The sequence below is a fragment of the Aquarana catesbeiana genome, linkage group LG02 (assembly GCF_042186555.1).
Source record: "Aquarana catesbeiana isolate 2022-GZ linkage group LG02, ASM4218655v1, whole genome shotgun sequence".
Taxonomy (NCBI): Eukaryota; Metazoa; Chordata; class Amphibia; order Anura; family Ranidae; genus Aquarana; species Aquarana catesbeiana.
Window position 1 is genome coordinate 392,806,494 of NC_133325.1, and position 27,392 is coordinate 392,833,885.

At 43.7% G+C, this 27,392-nt stretch overlaps 1 protein-coding gene across 2 annotated transcripts in view; it reads right to left on the reverse strand.

Moving 5' to 3' along the window:
• The window catches only part of AP2B1 (adaptor related protein complex 2 subunit beta 1), a 187,396-nt gene that overhangs the window by 144,173 nt on the left and 15,831 nt on the right, over positions 1-27,392 (reverse strand). For both annotated transcript variants that reach the window (XM_073615227.1, XM_073615226.1), the window contains exons 3-5: positions 18,946-19,051; positions 13,022-13,157; positions 8,283-8,528 (exon numbers count right to left, since the gene is read on the reverse strand). In XM_073615227.1, coding sequence (XP_073471328.1) covers positions 8,283-8,528; positions 13,022-13,157; positions 18,946-19,051 — 488 coding nt within the window. The remainder of the gene's footprint in view (positions 1-8,282; positions 8,529-13,021; positions 13,158-18,945; positions 19,052-27,392) is intronic.

Below are 27,392 nucleotides of genomic sequence, written 5' to 3' on the forward strand. Positions count from 1 at the left end.
CAATACCCCATAATGTCAACATGAAAGAAGTTTGTTTGAAATCTTTGCAAATGTATTAAAAATAAAAAATGAAAACAATCCCATGTACATAAATATTCACAGTCTTTGCTCAATACTTTGTTTAAGCACCTCTGGCATCAATTACAGCCTCAAGTCTTCTTGAGTATGATGTTACAAGCTTTGCATGCAGAGGCGGCTCTAGGCTTTGTGAGGCCTTAGGCAAATCTTATACGTGAGGCCCCAATCACACCCATAATGGGAAAAAAAAATTCAAGCAATAAAAATGGCTGAAAAAAGATGGACAGATTTAGCACATAGTTCATCAGCACCACTTCCAGGGCACCCTACTCACCCATCAGACATATGCAGCCAATAAAACATCTGGGGCCCAGCAAGGTGGCAACCCCTCTAAGAATTTCCCGTGTCTTGGGAGAATGGGGAGGGGATGTCACTGAGTCATTCCACATCCACAGAGGAAGTAGAGTGGGGGGATCTCAGCACAGCGGAGGGGGGGAGGGAGGGGGAGAGAGGGAGAGAGGGGGAGGGGGAGGGAGAGAGGGGGAGGGGGAGAGGGGGAGGGGGAGAGGGAGGGAGAGAGGGGGAGGGAGGGGGAGGGAGGGGGAGAGAGAGAAAAAGGGGCAAGAGAAGGGGAGCAAGAGATTGTGAGCAATAGGGGAGAGAGAGAGAAAGGAGGGGGGGGAGAGAGGGGGAGGGAGAGAGAAGGTGAGCGAGAGGGGGTTGAGAGAGAGAAGGTGAGCGAGAGGGGGTTGAGAGAGAGAAGGTGAGCGAGAGGGGGTTGAGAGAGAGAGAGAGAGAGAGAGAGAGAGAGAGAGAGAGAGAGAGAGAGAGAGAGAGAGAGAGAGAGAGAGAGAGAGAGAGAGGTTGAGAAAGGGTGCGCAAAAGGGGAGGGGGATGTGGAGAGAGGGAGGGGAGGGGGAGGGAGTGAGGGGGGGAGAGAGCCGGAGAGGAGTGTGGTGAGAGAGGGAGAGGGGGTAGGGGAGAGGGGGCAAGAGAGAGGGGGGGAAGGAGAGAGAGGGAGTGACAGGGGGTAAGAGAGAGGGGGGTGAGGGAAAGGGTGAGAGAGATCTCTAGCCCTGTCCCTGTTTGCAGCCCTTCCTGTGCCCCATGTCCCAGTCTGTGAAGCGCTGGGGGAGTAAAGAGCAGGGAGGAGCTGGAGAGTGCTGGGGGCCAGAGGCGCGGAGAGTGCTGGGGGGGTGGGGGCTGGAGAGTGCTGGGGGGGTGGGGGCTGGAGAGTGCTGGGGGGGGTGGGGGCTGGAGAGTGCTGGGGGGGGGTGGGGGCTGGAGAGTGCTGGGGGGGGTGGGGGCTGGAGAGTGCTGGGGGGGGTGGGGGCTGGAGAGTGCTGGGGGGGGTGGGGGCTGGAGAGTGCTGGGGGGATGGGGGCTGGAGAGTGCTGGGGGGATGGGGGCTGGAGAGTGCTGGGGGGATGGGGGCTGGAGAGTGCTGGGGGGATGGGGGCTGAAGAGTGCTGGGGGGATGGGGGCTGAAGAGAGCTGGGGGGGAGCTTGAGAGGGGGGAGAAAGAATTGGAGTGGAGAGCAGGGGGTGCTGACGAAATGGGGGCGGAGCCAGGGAGGACAAGGATGGGCTGGAGAGCAGGAGGGGTGGAGCCAGGTAGCACACGGAGGGGCCGGAGAGCACGGGGATGCAGAAAAAGTTGGATAGGAGGAGCGGTGGGGAGACTGCACATAGTGGAATTGATTTTTCCATATTACTCCATGCAGCCGCTGAATGTCTGCAGGTAGGAGAGGGGGAGAAGTGATCATTCAGCGGCTGCATGGAGTAATATGGAAAAATCAATTCCACTATGTGCAGTCTCCCCACCGCTTCTCCTATTCAGACACACAGGGAGGCTGCACGGACACTCACCTTCTCTCCGGTCGGCCAGGCAGCATAAGAGCTCCTTCCTCCTCACAATCATGGGGCACTGCAGCTCAGCTGGGATAGCTTCAGTGACCAAGCCCCCCCCCCCCCCGGCCCTGACTGCATAACCAAATAGGAGGCAGGTGCGGAGAGGTCGGGTGAGCGGCACAGGCAGAAGGAGCAGCTCGGCTACAGGTCCCACATGGACATGCCACCCGCATGTCTTGGAACCAGGTGCTATCATCCAGCTGCTGCCACCACCTAGAGGCCTCTACTGTCCCGCTCCCCGCACTTGCTACCACCGGACCGGGATGGGACCTTGACAGCATCAGTGATTGATCACAGGCAGATTAGCCGACCACGAGGCCCCTCTGACTGCTGGGCCTTAGGCAATCGCCTAATTTGCCTAATTAGAGAGCCGCCTCTGTTTGCATGCCTACTTTTGGGCAGTTTCTCCCATTCTTCTTTGCAGGATCTCTCAAGCCCCATCAGGTTGGATGGGGAGAATCGGTGCACAGCCATTTTCAGATCTCTCCAGAGATGTTCAAACGGGTTAAAGTCTGGGCTTTGGTTGGGCCACACAAGGACATTGTTATTTTGGCTGCGTGCTTGGGGTCGTTGTCCTGTTGGATGATGAACCTTCACCCCAGTCTGAGGTCCAGAGCGCTCTGGAGCAGGTTTTCATCAAGGATGTTTCTGTTCATTGCGGCATTCATCTTTCCCTCGATCCTGACTAGTCTCCCAGTTCCTGCTGCTGAAAAACATCCCCACAGCATGCTGCTGCCACCATCATGCTTCACTGTAGGGATGGTATCAGCCAGGTGATGAGCGGTGCCTGGTTTCCTCCAGACATAACGCTTGCCATTTAGGCCAAAGAGTTCAAACTTTGTTTTAGCAGACAAGAGAATTTTGTTTCTCATGGTCTGAGAGTCCTTCAGGTGCCTTTTTGGCAAACTCCAGACAGGCTGTTATGTGCCTTTTACTGAGGAGTGACTTCCATCTGGCCACTCTACAATACAGGCCTGAATGATGGAGTACTGCAGAGATGGTTGTTCTTCTGGAAGGTTCTCCTCTCTCTCCACAGAGAAACGCTGGAGCTCCGTTAGAGTGACCACTGGTTTCTTGGTCACCTCTGTAAGGCCCTTCTCCCCCCGATCTCTCAGTTTGGTCGAGCGGCCTGCTCTAGGAAGAATCCTGGTGGTTCCAAACTTCTTCCAATTACAGATGATGGAGGTCACTGTGCTCATTGGGACCTTCAACGCTGCAGAACCCCTCCCCAGATCTGTGCCTCAATACAATCCTTTCTCGGAGGTCTACAAACAATTCCTTGTTTGTAGACAGCAAAGGCTGTGAATACTTATGTACATGGGATTTTTTTTTTTGTTTTTTTATTTATAATAAATTTGCTAAATTTTCAAACAAACTTATTTCATGTTGTCATTATGGAGTATTGTTTTTAGAATTTTGAGGAAAATAATGAATTTAATACATTTTGGATTAAGGCTGTAACATAACAAAATGTGGAAAAAGTGAAGCATCGTGAATACTTTCCAAATGCACTGTATGTCCATTTGAACATGTCTTTAAAAGAACGCCCTGTTGGACTCTCCCAGGATTATCAACCATCCAAAAACGTATAGACAGTCTACAAAGCAATGCTAGTTAAGACTGCTGATAAAGAAAATAAAGTGCAATGTACAGTCTTTACAATTTTCTAAATACAGGTATAAAAGAGATTAACTTAATGTTAATATTATGAATGTGTGTTTGTGTTTTTTTAGTTTTTGTGTACAGTTTGTAAATATATATACACTGTATGTACATGGGGGCAGTCATATTTGCTAATTACAAAACATAAAAGGCAAGAAGAAGAGGCGGTACAGCTTTTTTGCAGATGCGTATGGTTTTTGCATATTCTGACATGACGATAGGATTGATTGCTAACTCTACACACAAGGCACATGGAAAAATGAAAATGTGGGCAGGGCCAAACCTGATACTGTATAAATGTGGGGGTAGATCTGTCACTGTGTAAATGTGGGTGTAATACCTTTCACTTACAGAAGTTATAGGAGATCTGGAAGTTTTAGAAGACGCGACACATGATTTAGATAAGGGGGAAAGGGCAGTTTGAGATTGGGGGTTGGTTGTTGACCTGTGCTGTGATTCACTACAGCATAAAATTTGTCAGCAGATCCTGGCAATGATTTTGGCCATGAACCTGCTGATCATCTGTAGCCAATCACAGCACGGTCCTGTATCTTGTTTACAAACACAGACACAGAATTATTATTATTATCATATAGGATTTATATATCGTCAACAGTTTGTGCTCTCCCAGGAGTCATTTTTGGTTCAGTGAGAGAAGAAAGCAGATCCGGAGTTAGTATAAAAATTTACACTTGCACACACCTGTTTGGCACATGTAACCCTTTGATTACCCCGTCACCAGTGCCATTACTACAGTGAATAGTATTTATGCACTGATCACTGTATTAAGTGTCACTAGCAACATCAGATAGCATCAGATGGTGTCAGGGTCAGTTAGCGCCCCTCCCAGCCAGGGTCAGCTAGCGCCAGTCTGCCCACCACCCTATCACAGTCACACTACAAATCGCTGATCACTGCCATTACTAGTACAGTGAACTATACTAGTGTCCCCAAAAATGAAGCGTTAGCAGGATCAGCTCCGACCACTGCCAGCACTTGCGTTTAGCCCCCCGCACCAACCAACAAGTGCAGTGTCAACATAATTTGTCTGATCACTGCCACCTTGGTTACATTGTACACAAAACCGCAGACCTGATCACTCCTAGCACTAGCGGGTAACTTTATTTGTATTGCGCAAGCAGTCCCCGATTACTAACCAGGTGCTCTTTTTCCTGCGAGTCCCACACTAAGTACCTGTAAATTTAGTGCCCAAAATGACACGGAAAAAGGTACACTAGTGAGAAGGCCTACAGGAATTTGCGCATGACATACGAGAGCGAAGGGGAGGACTCACTGTCAGAATCAGGCTCAGAATATGAACCCATAGAAAAGCAGTGGCATCCTGACAGCTAGCTCAGATGATGGAGAACAGGTCCCTGCTAAAACCAGGCGTATTCACCCCCATGTTGCTGAAGTGCTAGAAACGCATAATTATGCTCAGATGCAGTAGGGTGCAAGTACTAGTGCTGCACTACCTTTTGGGGATCTGGCAAGCACCAGCGCCCTAGTACATCCTGGTTATTTAGACACCAGCATTGGTGAGGTGAGACGCACAATCTGGTGAGGTGAAGATCTCCCCATCTGCAAAAAAAATGGGGGGAGGAATGTTTGTACTATCCTGCCATTTTAGGGCTTCAAAACTGTGATAGGTAGCTAGGAAGTGAAATGAGGAAATTACACACTTTGAAAGCCTGAAGGTGGTCATTGGTTTTGGGCCCTCATATACGGCTAGGCTCCCAAGAAGTCCCACACTTGTGGTATCTCCATACTCGGGAGAAGTAGCAGAATATTTTTTGGGTTTTAATTTCTCACATACCCATGGCATGTGTGAGAAATATCTCATTAAAGTGGCAACTTTTTGGCCTTTTTTCCTTTATATAATAAAAAATATAAACCCAGTGGTGATCAAATACCACCAAAAGAAAGCTCTATTTGTGTGAAAAAAATATATAATGTTCATTTTGGTACAGTGTCGCATGACCACGCAATTGCTAGTTAAAGCAGCACAGTGCTGAATTGCAAAAAAATGGTCTGGTCATGAAGGGGGTAAAACCTTCTGGAGGTCAAGTGGTTAATAAAAAAGGGCAGTTTAAATTTAGTGTTTTCTGTCTCTCTGGTGGCCAAACTACCAAATGCCATCGTCAATACAATAAAAATAACAATATAGCAGAGCAAGTACTTTAAAAGGAAAGTGGAAATCGCATAAAAAATTACTTTATGGTTAAAACTGCTATAAGAGAAAATAATATCTGTTCTCATTGAACATACAAAATACATTCTCCTTAACCAGTTGCAGACTATGTGCCTGCTAAACACGGCCAACAAAAATGTCATCGTTGTACACAGGGCGGGTCTAGTACATCCAGTCCTTCTGCCTGGGATCCCCCATCACAATACACACCAATTGAGCTCTGATGAATCATAGCTGCATTGCCGAGTGCACAGAGAAAGTCCCGGTGTTCTATCGAGAAATGCCCCCCGTCGAAAAATGCCTCCGATGGGTCTGCGCATGCGCAGTAACAAAAGGCACTCCAGCTGATATGTTGATCAGCTGACATGACATCAACACGGCGCACGCACAGATCGTCGGAGGCAGTATTTGACGATCTGCTAAGTGCCGAGGGAGAATGTATTTGTCAGATTATTCCTCGCTATTGCGGGGCGGGTTGTGGGTGTCTTGAAGGGCAGGTTTTGTGTGCGTTTTAACCAGCCCTTAGACAAAGCCAAAACACGCCGTTTATCACATTGAATCTGCCGTGCGACAGACAAAAAACGCAGCGTTCAATACAGGCAAAATACGCCCTGCAACAGCGAGGCAGAATCTGACAAGTACGTTCTCCCTCCACTGTTTGCGTAGCGTCGGATAGTGCCTCCTACGATCTGCGCATGCATCTCCACGCCGTCACAGCAGTTGATTGGAAAATTGGCTGGAGTGCTGTTCCGTACTGTGCATGTGCCGGCCGGTGGAGGTATTTTTCAACCGAGGGCACTACTCGATAGAACACCGGCAGCAGGAGCTGTCAAATAAAAAAAAAAAAGCAGTCTAGCAATGTTCATCAACAACATTGCTCAGCCACAAATACAGAAAGATACAATGATACAACATTTTATAGTTACATAGTAGGTGAGGTTGAAAAAAGACACAAGTCCATCAAGTCCAACCTATATATGTGTGATCATAAGTGAGTATGCATCTTTCTGTTTATTCATCTACAGATCAAAAGGAATGAACTTCAATCTGCAGATGAAGTCAGTTAAAGCAACCTGACAAATAATAAAAAAAAAAAAAAAAAGCTTGTTTTTTTTAATTATATGTTCTTCAGTTGAACCCCTTATTAACCCTTAGTTTACTTTAATCCGCCCTAATTAACTCCTTATTCTCCTTCTACATTCAATTATAACTTTTCCTGTAAATAACTTTGCAATTCTTTGTACCAAAATCATAATTTTAGTGTTGTTTTAAACAGGACAAAAAAAACAGAATAAAATGCATACTTTTTATGTGCAGTAACACTATTTAGTATTAAACTTTTTTTTAAATTTTATTTCGTTTAATTGTCTAAGGATTTCAAAAGAAAAAAAAAAAAAAAATTGTTGCAGGACAAATATTCAGGAAAACATATGTATTTACACTGTTATCTTAAGTAATGACAAACTTATCGCAGAATCAACAGGCTCATACCAGAAATTTGAAAATTGCTCTGGTCCATAAGGGGTGAGTGAACAGGTGTGAGAGCTGAGTCCAATTAATCCCTATGGGTGAGCCGTAGTGCAGTAGAGAATTCACTAATAGGAATTAATGGGGCCTTACTACAGTTGCACAGTAAAAAGAGAACCTGATGTGTACATATTTGTTGGAAAGGCTGTGCAGTGTCCGGCAGGGCCGCACAATGATGTTCACTGAAAAGGGCAGTAATGTTGTCTATTAAGCAATAATATTTTTCTGTCTTTAATCATATGCCAATCATAGGAACATACATCGCATACAGCATGCAGGGGCTGTCTCTAATGCCTGGTACACACAATGAGATTATTGGATGAACAATCGTCTTTTTCATATCGAAAATGAAGAGTTTACTAAAGTTATGAAAATTCTTGTACGACAGAATAAAAATTCAGAAGTAATGTAATGTGTTGTAGTGTATTTGTATTGTATTTTCAAATGACAACTGTACTGATTAAACTAAAACCTTACGATCTGGTATCGTATGAGAACATTTCTCGTGCTTGTCCGATCGGATAATATCGGATGAATGGTCATGATCGGCTCTCAAAAGCTCTGTACTAATCATCAGATTATTGTACAGTAGCGGTATTTTTTGTACGATTTTCTGATCATGTGTATGGGCCTTTAAAGTAGTAGAGCTCTCAGCTAATCACATCACACTTTTCAGCGGGATACCAACCTCCCAGGGCATTGTAGTTATTACATGCCATGGCCCAATTTATTATAAATAACGTACTCCATTGAAGTGTAAATTTTTTTTTTAAAAGTCTGTAAAAAACAAAAAAAACAAAAAAAAAAACCTAATACTTTCTTAACAGGAAAAAAAAAAGATTTAGTCAACATTTTTTTCTCTTTTGTTAACAGGAAAGCAGCAATACAGAATACAAAGGTTTTAGTCATTTTATGGAAGAGTCGCAGGAGGGAATAGCCCTTATGGAACAAAAAAAAAATCAGTTATCCTTACCATGGGATTGGAGTCTGCTATGAGATCACGCAGGGAATCCAGGAAGCCCTGATCCTCCACCATTTGTGCATTGATGTCATGAAGTTTGGCAACACACACTGCTGCTGTCTTGCGCACATAGGGGTCTTCATCTTTCAGGCACTTACGCAAAGGCTCACAGAGATACTCCGTGATCTTATCCACACGAATGCAACCCATTGTACGCACAGCCAAGGCCCGAATAAGGGGATTGGGATCCTCACAGTCCTAAAAAAAACATGTTATGTCACTAGATAGCGGACGATTTTAATGTATTAGAAATGCAAGCTTTTGAAAAATGTTGGGTTTCTGTATGAAGTCAGGCCTATAAGTTGAAACAATGTTTAAAAAGCTTGAACTAGTTGGATGCAATTATTTATTGGAAACTCATCAGAAAAATACAGAGGCTGCCACTGCTGACCTCTCTGTAAAAATGCTAATTGCCTGGCTGTCTCTGGTGTGAGCACTTTTCGCATCACACATCTGGAACAAGCATGCAGCAAGTGTCATCAGAACTTCTGATCTGCATAATTGTTTCAGATCAGTAATTCAGAAAGTGCTAAAAATAAAAAGGCCAGAACGGCAGCAAATTTTAACCTAGCTAAAATGGCACAGCTGCAGCATGCAAAATAACTAGGGATCCCTGGATTAGGTGTCCTACAGTAATGTCACAAGAGCCCAAGAAAGGGAGACATGCACTCATAAATCAACAACAAAATATTATCACAGGTTTTCTGCACTACTATTAGAAATATGTCCCTCCCCCTCCCCCAAACTTGGGTGGAATATACGCCTAGGGGGTCAACTGAATATGACATGCTGAATATATTTATATGCAGACCAAGATTGTTTACTTTTGATAGATGTCTTCCCTCTATGACAGGGGTCTCAAACTGGCAGTCCTCCAGTTTTTGCAAAACTACAAGTCCCATGAGGCATTGAAAGGCTGACCATTACAAGCACGACTCCCACAGGCAGAGGCATGATGGGACTTGTAGTTTCGCAACAGCTGGAGGGCCGTCAGTTTGAGACCCTTGCTCTATGACTACTGCGGATGATGTAAACGCTTTTATGTAAGAGAGATCCTGTTCTGTATTTAACTCTGGGTTATTTTTATAGAAAATGAAAAATTCTATAAAAATATTGAAAGATAAAACCAGACATTCCTCTAACAACAGGAAGGATATGTGCAGCATGTGATACACACAGCACACCTGAATAAAAGGTTCTGCAATGTCTCTGCAGTGAGGATTAGTATGGAAAAAAAAAAAAAAAAAAATCACACAAAACGTTCATAAGTGCATACCATCATCTTTATGGTGCAACATGAGTAAATCATTTACTATGTACAATCTAAAAGTGCTAAGTTCATGTGAATAATACATAGACCCAATTGAAATTCCTGATGTAGGCTGACCTCATTCTGAAAATGCTAGTTGCCTGGCTGTTACATTTCAGTGCTTTGAGTCACAAAGCAGATCAAATCTGCAGATAAATAAATTCTGACTTTACTATCTGCGCACTTTTTCAAGTTCAGTGACTCAAAGTATTTTTTTAAAAGCATACAGGACTATACTTTTGTAACAGATTTGAATGCATATATTTTCATCGTATAAGCTTTAAAGGAGACCTGTCCTGAGAAAAATGGAAAAGCTGCCATTGCTGACAATACTGTATGCATGGTTGTCTCTTCCTTTTATACTTTCTAAATCACTTACACAAAACAAGCAGCAGCAAGAGAGGTCAAGAGTAATGTCACTGCAATTAATCCACAGAAGTGATCTAGGTAGGCAACTCAGAAAGCACTGAATCCACTAGATCAGTATGGCTGACAGGCAACTAGCATTTTCAGTAGATGGGATCTGCAATGATAGTCAGCATATTTCACAGCCTCAGATATTTCCCTGTAAAATATTACAGACTAACCCTATACAACATAACAGCAATTAGGATAATGAGATTGCAGTCAAAATATTTTTGGGAGAGCTTGTAGCACCCCCTTGTGGAAGGTTGTTAAGCCAGTTTTTTTGCCACATGGCCTACTGTACAATTGCAGTGATGGAGCTTCCAAGACCCTGTAATGAAACTACCAGTTTCACAGACACACACACACAGCCCCATAGATCTTTGGGGCCTAGTGTACAGGAGTGTCCCACAGGTATTACAGGGGTCTGTGGCACTGCAGTGAGACCCTTTTTCCCCACCACCAGACAAGCTGACTCTTTTAAACAAGGTTACCACCTGCTTCCTACCTGGACCGGTCTCAAAGTCTTCTCCCAGCTGCAAGTTCACCCAAGCATCCACCAAAAAGAAATAATAGCCAGTCCAACACTCATTTTAACTGGAGATTTCAGAGTGCTTTTTAACAATTTTTACAATAATCCACTTTTCCTTCTCTTTTCTTAGCTTTCGTGTTCCCAATCCACTGTCCAAAAAAGAGAATATTTTAAAGAAGTCTCGCTCCCCTAAGTTACTGCTGACTCTGGCCCTCTGGGGAAATAGTCCCGGCTTGCCCCAGAGGGGAAGCCACACAGTAGCCCACTACATGCTTCCAAAAAAGCCCTTACTATCCCATTAGGGGGCAACCATTTGCACTCTACCCTTCTTGTTCTTCATAAACCAAATGGATGCCTTTTTATTTGCCCTGACTCCTTCCAAGGTAAGCCCAAAGCTGTGGGGACACCTACTGGCAATCTTAGAAATTGCACAACAACCTAGAGGGGACACAGAAGTGACCCTATACCTACTAGAAGTTTGTTTTCCACTCTTGACACTGCATAAATTGTCAGTGCAAAATGAACACCATACTGGGCAAGGCTTATGTAGATAGGAATTACTACAGTGGTGCAATTTTTGCAGGTTTACAGTGTTTGAACCTCATGCAATAAATACAAATATCCTCTGCAGCAACCAATGTTAGCTGGTAGCTGGGGATTTATTTTATTTTTTTTTTTTTAACAGTCCAGAAGATTTGCTGTCGCAAGCACCTCTCGCTGTCCCAAACTGAATCCTCCTTCTGCAGATTCTTAGTTGTATTCCCAGATGGTAGGGGCAACTCATGTTACTGACATCCCACCAGACAAAAAATGTTGTGCTGGACTGCTCACGCCTGCACGCAAGAGCAATGTCCTATGTGTCAGTAAGCAGGCCCAGCCAGCCCAGCACATGTCATTTTAGAATTATTATTATAATTAGTAGACATGTGCACTGCCAAAATAAGTTTGTTTTTGTTTCATTCAGTTTTTTTGTGTGTTTTTTTTTTATTGTTTTTCCAGGTCATTCGTTATAATCAAAATTTGTCACTTCGAATAAATTAGAAGATTCTAAATCCAAAAATTCGGAATCCAAAAATGCGAAAATTTGGAAACGAGAAAATGAGAAAATTAGAAAGAAAAAAAAAAAAAAAAAAAAATCAGAAAATTGGTAAGATCGAAAATCTGAAATAACTAACTAATAATATTAAATTATAAGTATTGGAATTTCCTTTCAAATTTGGCTGTTAGTGAATGTAACGAATACGAATTTATCTGAAGTTACAAATTATCCGAAATAACGAATACCGCATCTGAACGAATGGAATGTAACAAATTAATAATAATAAAATATTATTATGGTAAAAAAGGGATTAAATAGAGTTACCCTTGCCTGCGCAGATGGCTAATCTATTATATTCAGTCTGAGAGCTGCTCGTTATAAGCAAAGTAGCCTGTGAATGTGCAAAAGAATTAATAAATATATTAATTAAACTTGAATTTCGGAAAAATTTGTTAAACGGGTTTTCGTTAATACGAATATTTCCGAATTAACTAATTTGTCAAATTTAATCGAAAAATGAGTTAGGAAACTAAACGAATTGCACATCTAATAATTTGTGTCTTTTAAGTTTGGCAGGTATCTTTTTTTTCTGTTTGCTAAACTATGTTTATAAGAAAAATCAGTCCATACAATTTAAATAACTGTTCATGACAGTGAGAGTCTTTAGCTGCATGAAACCCTCAGCGTTTTAAGCTTACAATTGAGCACAATATGGTTTGTCTCATCCATGTAAATTCATACATCTGGAAGACAGCTTGTTCTTTTAAAAAACAACAGACTTACAAGCTGGATCACCAGATGAAAATAGAAGAAAGAAAGTCTGAAAAAAGAAAACTAATGCAGATACCACATCTAGGAATTGGTAAGCTGCAATATAATTGTTTGCTTTGGGTTGAATATTGCTCTAATGCTGCTGGCTCCTGCTCTCCCATTGCTGCTTTCCTGAGCTTCCAGTTTTCAAAGGAAAGAGTTACAGTGGACAGGGAAGTCTCCAGTCAGTCTGTTAACTTGAGGAAGTCCGGGAGTACCTGGCTATCCTTGTCTATGGGGTCATGTGTTTCTATTGATGTACACATTGTAGGAAGAGACTACTCCAGTCCCCGCATGCAAGCTCCATAGGATGCTGCAAAGAAGCTGCCACCCTGACACCTGTAATATCAATCATGACACTAATTTAAACTGGGACATAGTCAATGATTTTAAATGTAAAGAAGCTGTTTACTCAGTAAATCAGCCACTGAAAGTGCTTAAGAACTGGGGGGTTTAATGACATCAACACTCCACTGTCCTTCTCCTCCTAAAATACATACAATTGTATGTACATATTGGCATTTTGTAGAAACTAGAGGAGTTACTGCAACTTTTCTGAATGGCTATGACCAGCAAGATGTAACATAGGAGCTTACCTTGACAAAACTGTTAACAGCCATTATAGCCATGTCTGGCTGACTCTTGGCATAATTCATGAGATAAAGATACACAAGTTTCTTAAGTTCCAGATTATCTGTCTGCATACAGTTCACTACATCAGGAAACAGGGAACTGAAGAGAGAAAACAAAAATAAGAAATAATCATGGTCACTGTTATAAACCCAATAAGCTTAATGTACATAAAAAGCCTAGCTAAATAACATTTTTTAAATCACTTTTTTCATCTTTGTTTGCATATTAGCAGTGCTGACCTTCTACACCTTTATTGCAGCCTCTTAGGCTACTTTCACACTGAGGCACTATAGAGCTAAAAATAGTGCCTGTAAAGCGCCTCTGTCACTCCAGTGTGAAAGCCCGAATGCTTTCACACTGGAGCGGTGCACTTGCGGGACGTTAAAAAAAGTCCTGCAAGCAGCATCTTTGATGCGCTTTAGGAGCGGTGTGTATACCGCTCCTAAAGCACCCCTGCCCATTGAAATCAATGGGCAGCCTCGCTGAAACGCCGCTTTTAACCCTTTTTTGGCCCCTAGCAGGTGTTAAAAGCGCCCCGATAGCGCCGCTAAAACGACGGTAAAGCGTTGTTAAAAATAACGGCGCTTTACCGCCGATGCCCCAGCGCCTGTGTGAAAGTGCTCTTATTGTCTACATGTATATCCTCCAGCTATTGCAGCATGGCATTTCTTTCCCACAGCAGTGGACTATGTTTGTACAATGAGCTGAACGCATGTCACAGCAAACATTAGGGTTGGGGAGGGGGAGATCTTCCCATCAGCCTCGGGCCCCTTTCACACTACCGCGACTTCAAAGTTGCGCACTTTTGTCACGATTTTGACGTGTTTTTGTCTCGATTTCAGGGAATGCCTATGTAAACTAGAGGTCTATGGACCTCAACTCGCATCAAAGTCGGACCAAAGTAGTACAGGGACAACTTTGAAGTCGCACAGATATGAATGGTACTCATTGGAAATCATGGGGTACAACTTGTCATGCGACTTTGCAGTCCCAAGTCGCACAAGTGTGAAAGGGGCCTTATGCCGCGTACACACGACCGGACTTTCTGGCAGAAAAGGTCAGACGGAATCATTCCATCAGACATTCCAATCGTGTGTGGGCTTCATCAGACTCTCTTTCGAAAATTCTGACGGACCTAGAAATAGAACATGTTTCAAATCTTTCCGACGGAATCAGTTCCTATCGGGAAAACCGATTGTCTGTATGCTGTTCCGACGGACCAAAAACGACGCATGCTCTGAAGCAAGTACGAGACGGAAGCTATTGGCTACTCGCTACTGAACTTCCTTTTTCTAGTCCCCTCGTATGTGGTGTACGTCACCGCGTTCTAGACTGTCGGACTTTGGTGTGATCGTGTGTACGCAAGCTAGTTTCAGCCAAATTTCGTCGGAACTCTGTCGGAAAGACCGTCAGAGTTTATTCTGCCGGAAAGTCCAGTCGTGTGTACGCGGCATAACAGATAGCTGGAAAAACCCAAGGAAACTGAGCTCTCTTTATCCACCAAAGAAAAGGATAAATATTGAATGGAAAAAGGGGTAAACAAATAGCATTTGTATTCTTATCTTTGATATTCCTGTGATTTGTATAACTCATTTATCTATGCACCATAAGTTAACCACTTAACAGTTTAGAAACACTCCTAGGAAAACCTTTAAGATAAACTCTTGGCAACAAACCCTGTAGAAAGCAGCTAAATCTTCAACCTCTCTGGCTGGTGGGAAGGCAAATCTTCACTTTGTACAAGATTTCTGGACACTGCTGCTATCCGACACTTTCAGATGTGTCCGACAGCGTGTCCCTGCTGACCATTGTAGTTTCTCCAATAATACACTGCATTATGTAGTAATGTAGGGACTGGTGGCAGTAACCAAGACACCTAGCAAGGGACGCGCTACAGTTATGCTCAAAAGTTTGCATACCTTGGCAGAAATCGTGACATTTTGGCATCGATATTAAAAATATGACTGATCATGCCAAAGAACTGTCTTTTATTTAAAGAGGAGTTCCACCCGAGGTCCAGTCAAAAAAAAAAAAAATTAAAAGTCAGCAACTACAAATACTGCAGCTGCTGACTTTTAATTGGACACTTACCTGTCCCAGGGTCCAGCGATGCGGGGGATCGAAGCCCCGCTCGTCTCCCCCTCCGTTCAGCGGCGCCGGCATTGCAACTGTGGGCGCCAGGCTGTGGCTCCACAGCCTGGCACCCACTGCGCATGCGCGAGCGGCGCCGCGATTGGCCGCTCAGTCACCTGGGACCTGTAATGGGTCCCAGATGATTGAGAGGAGGGAGGGAGCAGAGCTGAGCCCTTCCTGTGCTGAGGGGGAAGTGATGTCACCAGCCCAGGCACTGGAAGAGGCAGACTACGAGGGACCACCTAGCAACAGGCATTTAGAGGTAAGTAAAAAAAATATATCCAAATGTTTTTTTGTAATTTTTTTTAGGATTTTTCATGTAGTTTTTTTTTTTTTGGGTGGAACCCCACTTTAAGGACAGTGGTCGTATGAAGCCATTTATTATCACATAGTTGATTGGCTCCTTTTTAAATCATCACAAAGGAAATCACCCAAATGGCCATGATAAAAAGTTTACATACCCTGGAATGTTTGGCCTTGGTACAGACACACAAGGCGATACACAGGTTAAAATGGCAATTCAAAAGGTTAATTTCCCATATCTGTGGCTTTTAAATTGCGGTCAGTGTCTGTGTATAAGGCCTGGTTCACACCTATGCATTTTTTTGTGCGTTTTCAGTTTTGCAGAAACACACTACAGTCCATTTAACAAGGTTTCCTAAGGGTCACGTTCACATCTGTGCTTTTATGGAAAGGGCCAGGGACTTTTTTCTGTTTTTTGGGTTTTATAGACTTGCAAAGTGCAAAAAGCACCCGGAATATGCAAACTGCAACTCGCATAGGTGTGAACCAGGCCTAAATAGTCAATGAGTTTCTTAGCTCTCACGTGAATGCATTGAGAAGGCTAGCTACTGAACCATTGGGTTCAGAAAAGAACTGTCAAAAAACCTGCGTAACGAGGTAATGGAACTTTATAAGGATGGAAAATGATGTAAAAAGATATTTAAAGTCTTAAATATGACAGTCATTACTGTTCAATCACTTATTAACCACTTCAGCCCAGGAAGATTATGCTGCTCAATGACCAGGCCCTTTTTTGCGATACTGCACTGTGTCTGACAATTACGCTGTCATGCGACGCTGTACCCAAACAAAACTGACATCCTTTTTTTCCCATAAGTAGAGCTTTCTTTTGGTGATATGTGATCGCCTCTTTTATTTTTTATAAACAAAAGAAGAGTGACAGTTTTGAAAAAAAACACAATATATCTTTTACTTTTTGCTATAATAAATATCCCACATTTTTTATCAAAAAAACAAACCTTTTCCTCAGTTAAGGCCAATATGCATTCTTGTACATATTTTTGGTATTAAAAAAAAAAAAAAAAAAAAAGCATATATTGATTGGTTTGCACAAAAGTTATAGCGTCTACAAAATAGGGGATAGATTTATGGCATTTTTATTATTATTATTTTTTTTTTTACTAGTAATGGCGGCGATCTGCGATTTTTAAATCGGGACTGTGATATTGCGGTGGACACATCGGACACTTTTGACACATTTTTGGGACCACTGACAATTATACAGAAATCAGTACTATAAAAATGCACTGATTACTGTGTAAATATCACTGGCAAGGAAGGGGTTAACACTAGGGGCGATTGAGGGGTTAACTGTGTTCCCTAGGTGTGTTCTAACTGAAGGGGGGAAGAGAGAGCACGATCTGTCTCTACTCCCGAGAGAACCGGTATCTGTGTGTTTACACATACAGATCCCGGGCGATAGCCCAGCAGTCATCGCGCCCACTGGGCTCTCGCATCAGGTACGTGCACACACTGCGGGTGCGTGTGTGCTCCTAGTGGCCAAAAGTCGAAGCGACTTAAGGTAATGTCGTTTCACCCAACTGTACCATTCTGCCGCAGTAAAACTGCAGCGGCTGGTTGGCAAAGCGGGTTAAGAAGTTGAAAATTCAGGGATCTCCTGATACCAAGCCAAGGTCAGGTAGACCAAGACCAGGTAGACCAAGAAAGATTACAGCCACAACTGGCAAAAGAATTGTTCAGGATACAAAGAAAAACCCACAGGTAACCGCAGGAGAATTACAGGCTCTGGAAAACGACGGTGTGGTTGTTTTAAGGAGCACAATATAACAATACTTGAACAAAAATGAGTGCATAGTTGAGTTGCCAGAAAGAAGCCTTTACTAGGCCAATTCCCCCCCAAAAAAGTTAACAGTTAAATCATGCCCGACAACACCTTGACATGCCTCACAGCTTCTGGCACTCTGTAATCTGGAGTGACGAGACCAAAATAGAGCTTTATAGTCACAACCATAAGCGCTATGTTTGGAGAGGAGCCAACAGTGATAAAATACCATCCCCACAATGAAGCATGGTGGTGGCTCACTGATGTTTTGGGGGTGTGTGAGCTCTAACGGCACGGTGAAACTTCTGAAAATTGATGTTGAAGTTACCAGAAAATACTAGCAGACAATTAGCATTCTTCTGCACAAAAGCTGCACATAGGACACTCTTTGACTTTCCAGCACGACAATGACCTCAAGCAAGGCCAAGGTTACACTCCAGTGGTTACAGCAGAAAAAGGTGAATGTTCTGGAGTGGCTATCACAGTCTCCTGATCTTAATATCATCGAGCCACTCTGGGGAGATCTCAATCGTGCAGTTCAAGATGACCAAAGACTGCATGACTTGGAGGCATTTTGCCAAGACGAATGAGCAAGAATTCGGGTCCTCATAGACAACTATTACAAAAGACTGCACACTGTCATTGATGCTAAAGGGAGCAATACACAGTATTAAAGAACTAAGGGGATGCAGACTTTTGAACAGGGGTCTGTTCATTTGTTTACTTGTTGCCATGTTTTGTTTTATGATTGTGCCATTTTGTTATGACCTACAATTGAGTACGAATCCCATACGAAATAAAAGAAATGTGTTTTGCCTGCTCACTCATGTTTTCTTTAAAGATGGTACATACTGTATATTACCAATTCTCCAAGGGGATGCATATTTTTGAGCACAACTGTATGCAGCACACCTCGTGAAGGAAATTAAAGTGGTTGTATACCCTCAGAAAAAATAAATAAATAAATAAATGTTAAAAAAAACCCTGTAAGGCAAAGGCATAATGAGCTAGTATGCACTGCATACTAGCTCATTATGAAATACTTACCTTAGAACGAGGTCCCCGTATCGCTGGCCGGTCCATGCTGAGGAAGCTGACATTTTGCCCTTGGTGTGTCTTCCGGGTTAGCGGCTCCGGCACTGTGAGTGGCCGGAGCCGCGATGATGTCACTCCCGCGCATGCGTGCGAGAGTCTTCTTCCCGGCAAGGTCGGGCAGCGCCTGCCGGACCTTCAGCTGGGCATTAACAGCGCATGTCGTCAGGTTTAGGGGATATTCATTTTACCTACAGGTAAGCCTTATTATACAACCACTTTAAGATTTGCCTTCCCATTTGCTGGAGAGGGGAGTCTTTTTCTGCTTTTACCAGATGCCCTCAGTTTGATTTTTTTTGCTGAGACAACAGGATCCCTGGTTTCTGATGCTATCTTAAGAACCTAACTATTGTCAGATAATGTCTGATGTAGATTAAACTTACGAATTAATGCACATGCTGATTTCAATTTCATGTCTTGAGAATCTATTTGTTTCTAGCCATTTTAGTGCTTGGAAGTAATTAAGCAAGTGTCGTACATACTGTACATACTGTAACATTGCTGAAATACTAAATAAGACTTCCTGTTACAGATCCATCTGATGTATATCTGCTGCAAAGACACTCTTGTAAATACCTCACATCCTTGCCCACGGTCATAGCAGCGATGACCTTTTTCACAGCTTCCTTGCGTTTCTCTTTCTTCTCATTGTTCAACTCTGCCTTCAGTTCAAAAATCTCTCCTGGAATCAGAGTAAGACTATTAGAATACTTGCAGGTAGGAAAAGTCAGATTAGAGCCACCCTATCACATACTGAAACCCTTTACACAAAGCCAATACACTTTACACAAAGCCAGATACTGAATACTTACCAATCCTGCTACCACACTGTTGAATTCTGCTGCAATCACAAGTGACCTGCAGAGCACCACAGAGATCAATGTGTTTCTCAGCAGACTTCAAGGATCACTTTGAGTGATTGAAGCCACATTTAGCTTTGCGGACAGCAGGAGAGCTAAATTTGCAGTGTCTTTAAATGTATGGGCTTAATATAATATATTTCATTTATAGATAGGATAAGGTTAATGCAAGCTGGAAAGTTCTAACAGCACTTGTGTAGGTAGTGCTATAACTACTGAGAATTCAGACCCACTGTGCATGTGTAGTTTTTCTAATTAAAGTTTAATGTTGATCTTGTATTGCTGGGCCAACATTAGCTATACAGGGCTGATGGTGTTTCTAATATGAGCAAAAAGTGCATGGGATTGGTAGGAACCGTGATATGGTAAGCACAGAAACTAAAACAGGGCTTGCTAAGGAACAATTATTATTTATCCTCTTGCCGAACACATAATGAATATGTACAGCGGCAGGATGGCTGGGCATTAAACCCAAAACTGTAGTATATTGCAGCTTACCAATCATTAGATGTGATGGCTGCATTGATTGCCTATCTTAGGGTTCCCCCCCCCCCCCCGTTTTCAATTGGTGATCTGGCCAGTAACACACCTCCTGTATTAGTGAGACACAACTTTGGAGAAATGAGCACAGAAATCACAGCAAACAGCAGCATAAAAATATTAGCAGATTTAAATACAATAACAAATTGAAGCCAAACTGCAGCTCACACTTTATAATCAGTTACGACAAACGTTTTTTTCCTTTTGAGATAAAGGTTTTACATGAATAAATAAAAGCCGATCATTTTAATCACCCCTGCCAGTGTTAAGGGATTTGTCTCATTCATTTAAACTGATACAGTCTGCTGGAGAGTTTGTGCTGTGAAAAACAACAGACTGGCTGACTGGATTACCAGATGAAATTGGAAGAAAGAAAGCCTAAAAAGAGAAAGTAATACAGCCATCACATTAAATTGGTAAGCTGCTAAATGTCTGCAGTCGGGTTTAATACTGCTTTAAGGCCCACATGCTGCACATATTCATCCATGGCGGTCAAACTTTCTGTGTTGAGAGCATGCTTACTGTGCGCTCTTTGTACAGTGACTGATCTGTGACAGACAGCTCCCGGTCTCTGTTTATGATCAGAAGCTGTCCGGATGGGCTCTGGATCACATGACCACTGTGACAGCCAATTACTGTGATCTTTCAGGAAGTCTCGCCACCTAGAATTGACACCCAGTTAAAGGACTAGGAGGGAAAAGGGAGTTAAATATCCCAGTAGAAAACTAACAATCCAAACATAATAATTTGATTTATAGAGATGCAATCTAGGGACATGGACATTCATTTGGGGAATTCCAGTAAAAGATCAGTCTCTACATAGTACAAAGAAAATTTCTACAAAATACTAGCTGCATACCTCCCAACTTTTGAGATGGGAATGATGGACACCTATTAGCAAAAGTATGTAGGCATAGGACACAACCCCCGCCACGCCCCCTTAAATGAGAATCATACAAAAAGAAAAAGAAAAATGGATTAGTTAAACCCACAAGTGCTTTTTTTTTTTTTTTTTTTTTACCACTACTATTCCTTTATATTGGCTTTTGAAATTTACAAATGCAGCAATACGGAAATTGGATGAAAGGTTTAGCACTGGGAAACACTTTTTGAAAGATAAATAGTACATTTTATATACATCTATATAGATCAGACCAAAATGGGGGACAAAAGAGGAGGAAAGAGGGACAGAGGAACATTGTTCCAAATCAGGGACAGTTGGGAGCTATGTAACTGTTCTGTATTTAACTTGAGACAAATGCTGTAAAAATAGGATTTTTTAAAACAGCTTACCTGTAAAATCCTTTTCTTTCGAAGGACATCACGGGACACAGAGCCACAGTAATTACTGATGGGTTATATAGGTATCACTGGTGATTGGACACTGGCACACCCTATCAGGAAGTTCAACCCCCTATATAATCCCTCCCCCTTGCAGGGATACCTCAGTTTTGTAGCCAAGCAATATAGTGTATTAGAAGAGGGGCGGGACCTCTGTGTCCCGTGATGTCCTTCGAAAGAAAAGGATTTTACAGGTAAGCTGTTTTAAAAAATCCTATTTTCTTTCTCGAACATCACGGGACACAGAGCCACAGTAATTACTGATGGGATGTCCCAGAGCAATGCTACCTGAGGGGGGGAACCACGACCAAGTAGGGTGCAATCAGACCTGAGGACCCTGTACCGCTGCCTGCAGCACACTACGCCCAAAAGGCGATATCCTCATGCCTTCTCACATCCACCTGATAGAATCTGGTGAATGTATGAACTGAAGACCAGGTTGCGGCCTTGCAGATTTGAGCCATAGAGGCCTGGTGATGCACTGCCCAAGAAGCACCAATAGCCCTTGTGGAATGTGCCTTGATCTGAAACGGAGGAATCTTCTGTTTCAAACTGTAAGCTTGAATGATCAATTGTCGAATCCATTTAGAAATGGTAGCTTTTGACGCTGCCTGTCCTCTATTGGGACCCTCTGGCAGCACAAACAAAACATCCGTCTTGCGGATCTGAGCAGTTGCCCCTAGATAGGCCTTAACTGCTCTTACTACATCCAACGAATGTAGAGATCTCTCTTCCGGGGAACAGGGATCTGGAAAAAAGGAAGGTAGAACAATGTCTTGGTTTAAATGAAAATCAGAACCCACCTTCGGTAAAAAACTAGGATGAGGGCGTAGTACCACTCTATCCTTGTGTATAATCAAATAAGGCTCCTTACAGGAAAGAGCTGCTAATTCTGATACTCTTCTAGCAGAAGAGATGGCCACCAGAAAAATTAATTTCCTTGTCAACAAGACCAAAGGAATCTGACTTATTGGTTCAAAAGGCCATTTCTGTAACACAGCCAGGACCAAATTCAAGTCCCAGGGGTTTAGGGGCGCTTTAACCGGAGGATTAAGACGCATCACCCCCTGCATAAAGTTTCTGACCAAAGAATGCGAAGCAAGTGGCCGCTGAAATAATACTGATAAAGCAGAGACCTGGCCCTTGATGGTACTCAAGGCCAGCTTCATCTCTAATCCCATCTGTAGAAAATCAAGGATTCTACCTATGACATATTTCCTGGGATGCCAACCTCTGGATTCACACCGGGTTATATAAGCCTTCCAGACTCTATGATAAATCATCCTGGAAGCTGGCTTCCTTGCATTAATCAAGGTAGATATGACAGGACCTGAGAGCCCACGACTCTTCAGAACGTGGGTCTCAATAGCCAAACCGTCAAATTTAGCGTTTCTAAGGCAGGATGGAACACTGGACCTTGAGATAACAGGTCTGGGCGTTCCGGTAGTGTCCACGGGGAACCTACCGTCATCCTTACTATTTCTGCATACCAAGTCCTTCTGGGCCAAGCGGGGGCCACCAGAAGTACCGACTTCCTTTCCTGCCTGATCCTGCGAAGGAGTCGTGGTAGTAGCAGAATAGGCGGGAATGCGTAAATCAGTGAGAACCGATGCCACGGAATCACCAACGCATCCGTCCTGCATGCAAGAGGATCTTTTGTCCTTGCCACAAATCTGTCTATCTTTTTGTTGAATCGGGATGCAAAGAGATCTACATCTGGAACCCCCCATCTTTGGCATATGGCCCAAAAGACGTCGGGATGCAGAGACCATTCCCCTGGAAGTAACTGCTGGCGACTTAGATAGTCCGCCTGCCAATTCTCTATTCCCGGGATGAAAACTGCCGATATGCATGGCACATGCATCTCTGCCCAGACTAAGATCTGGTTCACCTCTTTTTGAGCAGCTCGGCTCCGGGTGCCTCCCTGATGATTGACATAAGCCACTGCTGTGACATTGTCGGACTGGATCCTGACCGGACAACCCTGTAGCCTGATAGTCCAGGCCTTTAGAGCTAGATGTATCGCCCGGATCTCCAGAATGTTGATGGGTAAGGTCCTCTCTGTCTTGGACCATACCCCTTGGACCGCAGCCTGTTATAGAACTGCTCCCCAACCTGACAGACTGGCATCTGTTGTTACCACCGTCCAGGTAACCGGTAGAAAGGATTTCCCCTTCTGCAGGTTTTCGGGTATGAGCCACCAATTGAGGCTCTGACGCACCGCATGAGACAGGTGCATCGGAAAGTCTAATGCCTGAACCTTCTTGTTCCAGGTCGACAGAATACTGTGTTGCAGCATTCTTGAGTGAAACTGAGCATAGGGAACTGCTTCGAATGAAGACACCATCTTCCCTAGTAGCCTCATACAAAGGCGGACTGAGGGACCCTTCTTGGTCCTTACTGTCAGAATCAGCTCTCTCAAAGCAGTGATCTTTGCCTGGGGTAGAAATATTTTCTCCTGGCTTGTATCTATAATCAGACTTAAATACTCCAGTCTTCTTACTGGTTTTAGGAAAGACTTTTCTAAGTTGAGGATCCAACCCAGGTGTTCTAGATACCTGACCGTGGTCTTCAAGTTTCCATTCAAAGAGGCTACCGACCGGTCTATCAAGAGCAGGTCGTCTAGGTATGCTATGACATCTATACCCTGAGCCCTTAATCTGGATCTTTGTGAACACTCGAGGTGCAGTGGCTATCCCGAAAGGCAGAGCCACAAACTGGAAATGGCGCCCTCCTACCTCGAAGCGCAGAAACTTCTGATGAGCAGGAAAAATGGGCACATGCAGATATGCATCTCTGATGTCTATTGATGCCAGAAATTCTCCTCCCTGCAGGGTGGGAACTACTGTTCGAATTGATTCCATGCGGAAGGATTGAATCCTTAGGAATCGGTTCAGATCCCTTAAGTCCAAAATGGGCCTGACATCCCCATTTGGCTTTTGGACCGTAAAAAGGTTGGAATAGAAGCCCAATCCCTGGTCCTTTGCGGGAACTATCATAATGACCTCCTGCGACAAAAGTCGCTCTAACGCTAGAAGGAGCGACTGCTTCTTCTCTGGGTCTCTGGGAACATTTGATCTGAGGAACCGAGGAGAAGGGAATTCCTGAAACTCCAGCTTGTACCCTAAGGTTACCGTGGAGATTACCCATCTGTCCTGGAAGTCCTCGTGCCAGAGCTCTGAGAACTGTCGCAGTCTTCCCCCCAGTCGAGTGAGCGGGGGCGCCCCCTCATGCAGAGGTCTTAGTGTTTTGCCTAGTAGGCTTCTTTCCCCAGGACTTCTTTTGTCCCTGGGGTTGACTCTTGTCTCTGGACCCCGATGGAGGCGGCCGTCGAGACTGCCTGGAGGCTGAAGCCCCCGGCGCTGGGGAAAGAGTCCATTTGAAAGAGGGACGCTTACTCTTCTTCTTGACAGGTAAGAGAGTGCTTTTCCCACAAGAGATTCTCTTGATATAGTTATCCAAGTCCTCTCCAAACAACCTTGCACCACGAAATGGAAACCCAGCCAGTAGCTTCTTACATGGTGCTTCGGCTGACCAATTTTTCAACCATAGGATTCTACGTATATGCACCAACCCCAGTGAAAGACGGGAGGTTTGCACCTCTAATGGCGTCAACCACAAAGCATAAGGCCGCTGGAAGGTTAGCAAACCCCTGGGCCTGCTGTTCAGGTAATACTTTGATGACCTGCTTAACATGGTCTCTTAAGTATTGACAGACTCCAATCGCTGCTACTGCAGGTTGGGACACTGATCCTTCTAAGGAGAAAACATCCTTCAATAGGGATTCCATCCTCTTATCTACAGGATCCCTGAGCATCTGAGTATTGTCTACAGGACAAGTCAGGCTATTATTTACGGAGGAAATGGCGGCATCAATAGCCGGTATTCCCCACATTTTAATAAACTTTTCTTCCATCGGATAAAGTGTTGAAAACTTTCTCGGCGGAAAAAAACGTTTGTCTGGGTGATCCCACTCAGAATAAATGAGTTTTTCAAGTAAAGTATGAACAGGAAAAGCATGTGCTGCTTGGAAAGGTTTCAGTGACCCCAAAGCAGAAGAGGATTCTTTAGCAGTTTCAGGTATGGGCAACTTAAATGTGGAGCGGACCAATCCAGTGAGGATCTGCACTAAGACTTTCTCCTCTTGGGAAGGGAAGGAGGGAGGCTGGTAACAAGATCTGCCTGAATGGCTATCTTCAGAGATGGTGGCCATTAGGCCGCAGAGCCCGGGTGGTATAACCACTTTCTAGACCCCTGTGGCCCCTCTCTAGCCTGGGGGGGAACATTCAAACATGAGAAATCCCCCTTTCCACCTTACCTGTTTGCAGCCTGCTTGAGACGCTGGGACATAAACAGCGATTACAACACCTGAGACAGAGTCAGCATGTGTAGGTTTGTGCTCTTGGCAGCCCCCGGTGGTCACAATAGGCATAGCATGCATTTACCTTAAAGGAGAAAAGCCACTAGAACTCAAAAATTCTGTGGAATCTCCTCTTACCTTATCCAGCTGCAGGGTGCTGTTTACACAGACCCAAACTTCACTTCTCACGGTGGGCTCCGTTTGAAAAAACCGTCAGAGACTGGGGCCCCCTACGAATAGGGGGATCCAACAGTTCTGGGACCGTAAAGCACCTCGCCAGAAATGAGGAAGTTTAAAGCCATTTTCTGATCTGCGGGGTCCAGCTCTCTAAAAAGAGAAGCATTACGGGTAAAACCTCGTTTCTTCGGACACGAGGCCCGGGTACCATTCAATTCGGCCATGAAAAGACACTTTGAATGGATCCGGTTCGCCTGGCTTGCCCCAGTATAGGATCTTAGGATATTCCCTTTGGAGCTCAGCACAGGACATCTTTACACGTCCATCACCTAAGACACTGGCGTAAAAACTGAGGTATCCCTGCAAGGGGGAGGGATTATATAGGGGGTTGAACTTCCTGATAGGGTGTGCCAGTGTCCAATCACCAGTGATACCTATATAACCCATCAGTAATTACTGTGGCTCTGTGTCCCGTGATGTTCGAGAAAGAAATTACGTTTTCCATTTCCAGCAACAGATGTAGGTTTGTGGACATAGACTCACTGTTCCACATTTAGTCGACCGTTCCAATAATTCAGTTTTTAGGCTGAAGTTAGAGCAGTATTAAACCCAAAAAGCAAACATTATCTTGCAGCTTACCAGTTCCTAGATATGATGGGTACATTAGATTAATTTTTTAGGCTTTCTTTCCATTATCTAGCCAGTTAGTCTTTTTTTTTTTAACAGAACAAGTTGTCCTGCAGATGTAGCACATACAGGTTTTAGACAAACCATCTATCACTGACCAGGGTGCTTACAATTGTCAGCTTTTTTTATATATATGTAAAACCTTTATCTCAGAAGGAACAAAACTGTCGCTGTAACTGCTTATAAAGAGTTAGCTGGAATTAGACTTCAATTTGTTAATGTGCCTAAATCTGCTAGTACATCTAACACTATCCTCCCAATAGACTGACAATGCTGCTGTCCAAAGGCGTTTGTTATTCCTATATCCAGAGTGTAGGCACCCTAAGTGCCAGTTCACATATATTGTGATGACTGGTATTTTTCCTCACTGGAAGAATGCCAATCACTGCTAGCACGGACAGAAAACACTTGCCAGCAGCTGTGGTGCAGTGTGCTGCAATAAAATGCAGACATGCTGCATTTTATCACAGTGCAGAGGAAGGCACCCCGTCAATGTACAACAGCATCCTTGCTGTACAGTGACAGAAGTTCATACAAAGAAAAAAAATCTGTGCGATTTGGTAAAATGCACATTGTCTTCTACAGCCAGCATAATGCAGCCGGAATGATTGAGTGCTGCCCACACAATGTGAACTGGCCTTAATAGAGGAGGTGTGTTACTGGCCAAGTCACCGGGGAAAGAAGCCTAAAAAAAAGAATAAATAAATAAAAACCAGAACAAATGCAGCCATCACATCTAATAATTGGCAGACTGCACTATATTACATTTTTGGTTTTAATACTGCTTCAGGCTGCATTCACACTACAGCGTTTGGAATCGCAGGCAGACTTGCTGCAGATCAATTTGACAGCGCTAAGGTGTGAATGACAAAACGCAGGACTCGCATTGGAGATGCCATTCATATGAATGACACCTGAAATCGCGGTGTGGATCTGCCACGACTGTTGCGCGATAAAACGTGCTGCAATTGCCGCAGTCCGCATGTCGCCCAAAAATAGTTCAGGAGCTTTAAATGAATGGCATCTCCAATGCGAGTCCTGCGTTTTGTCATTTACAC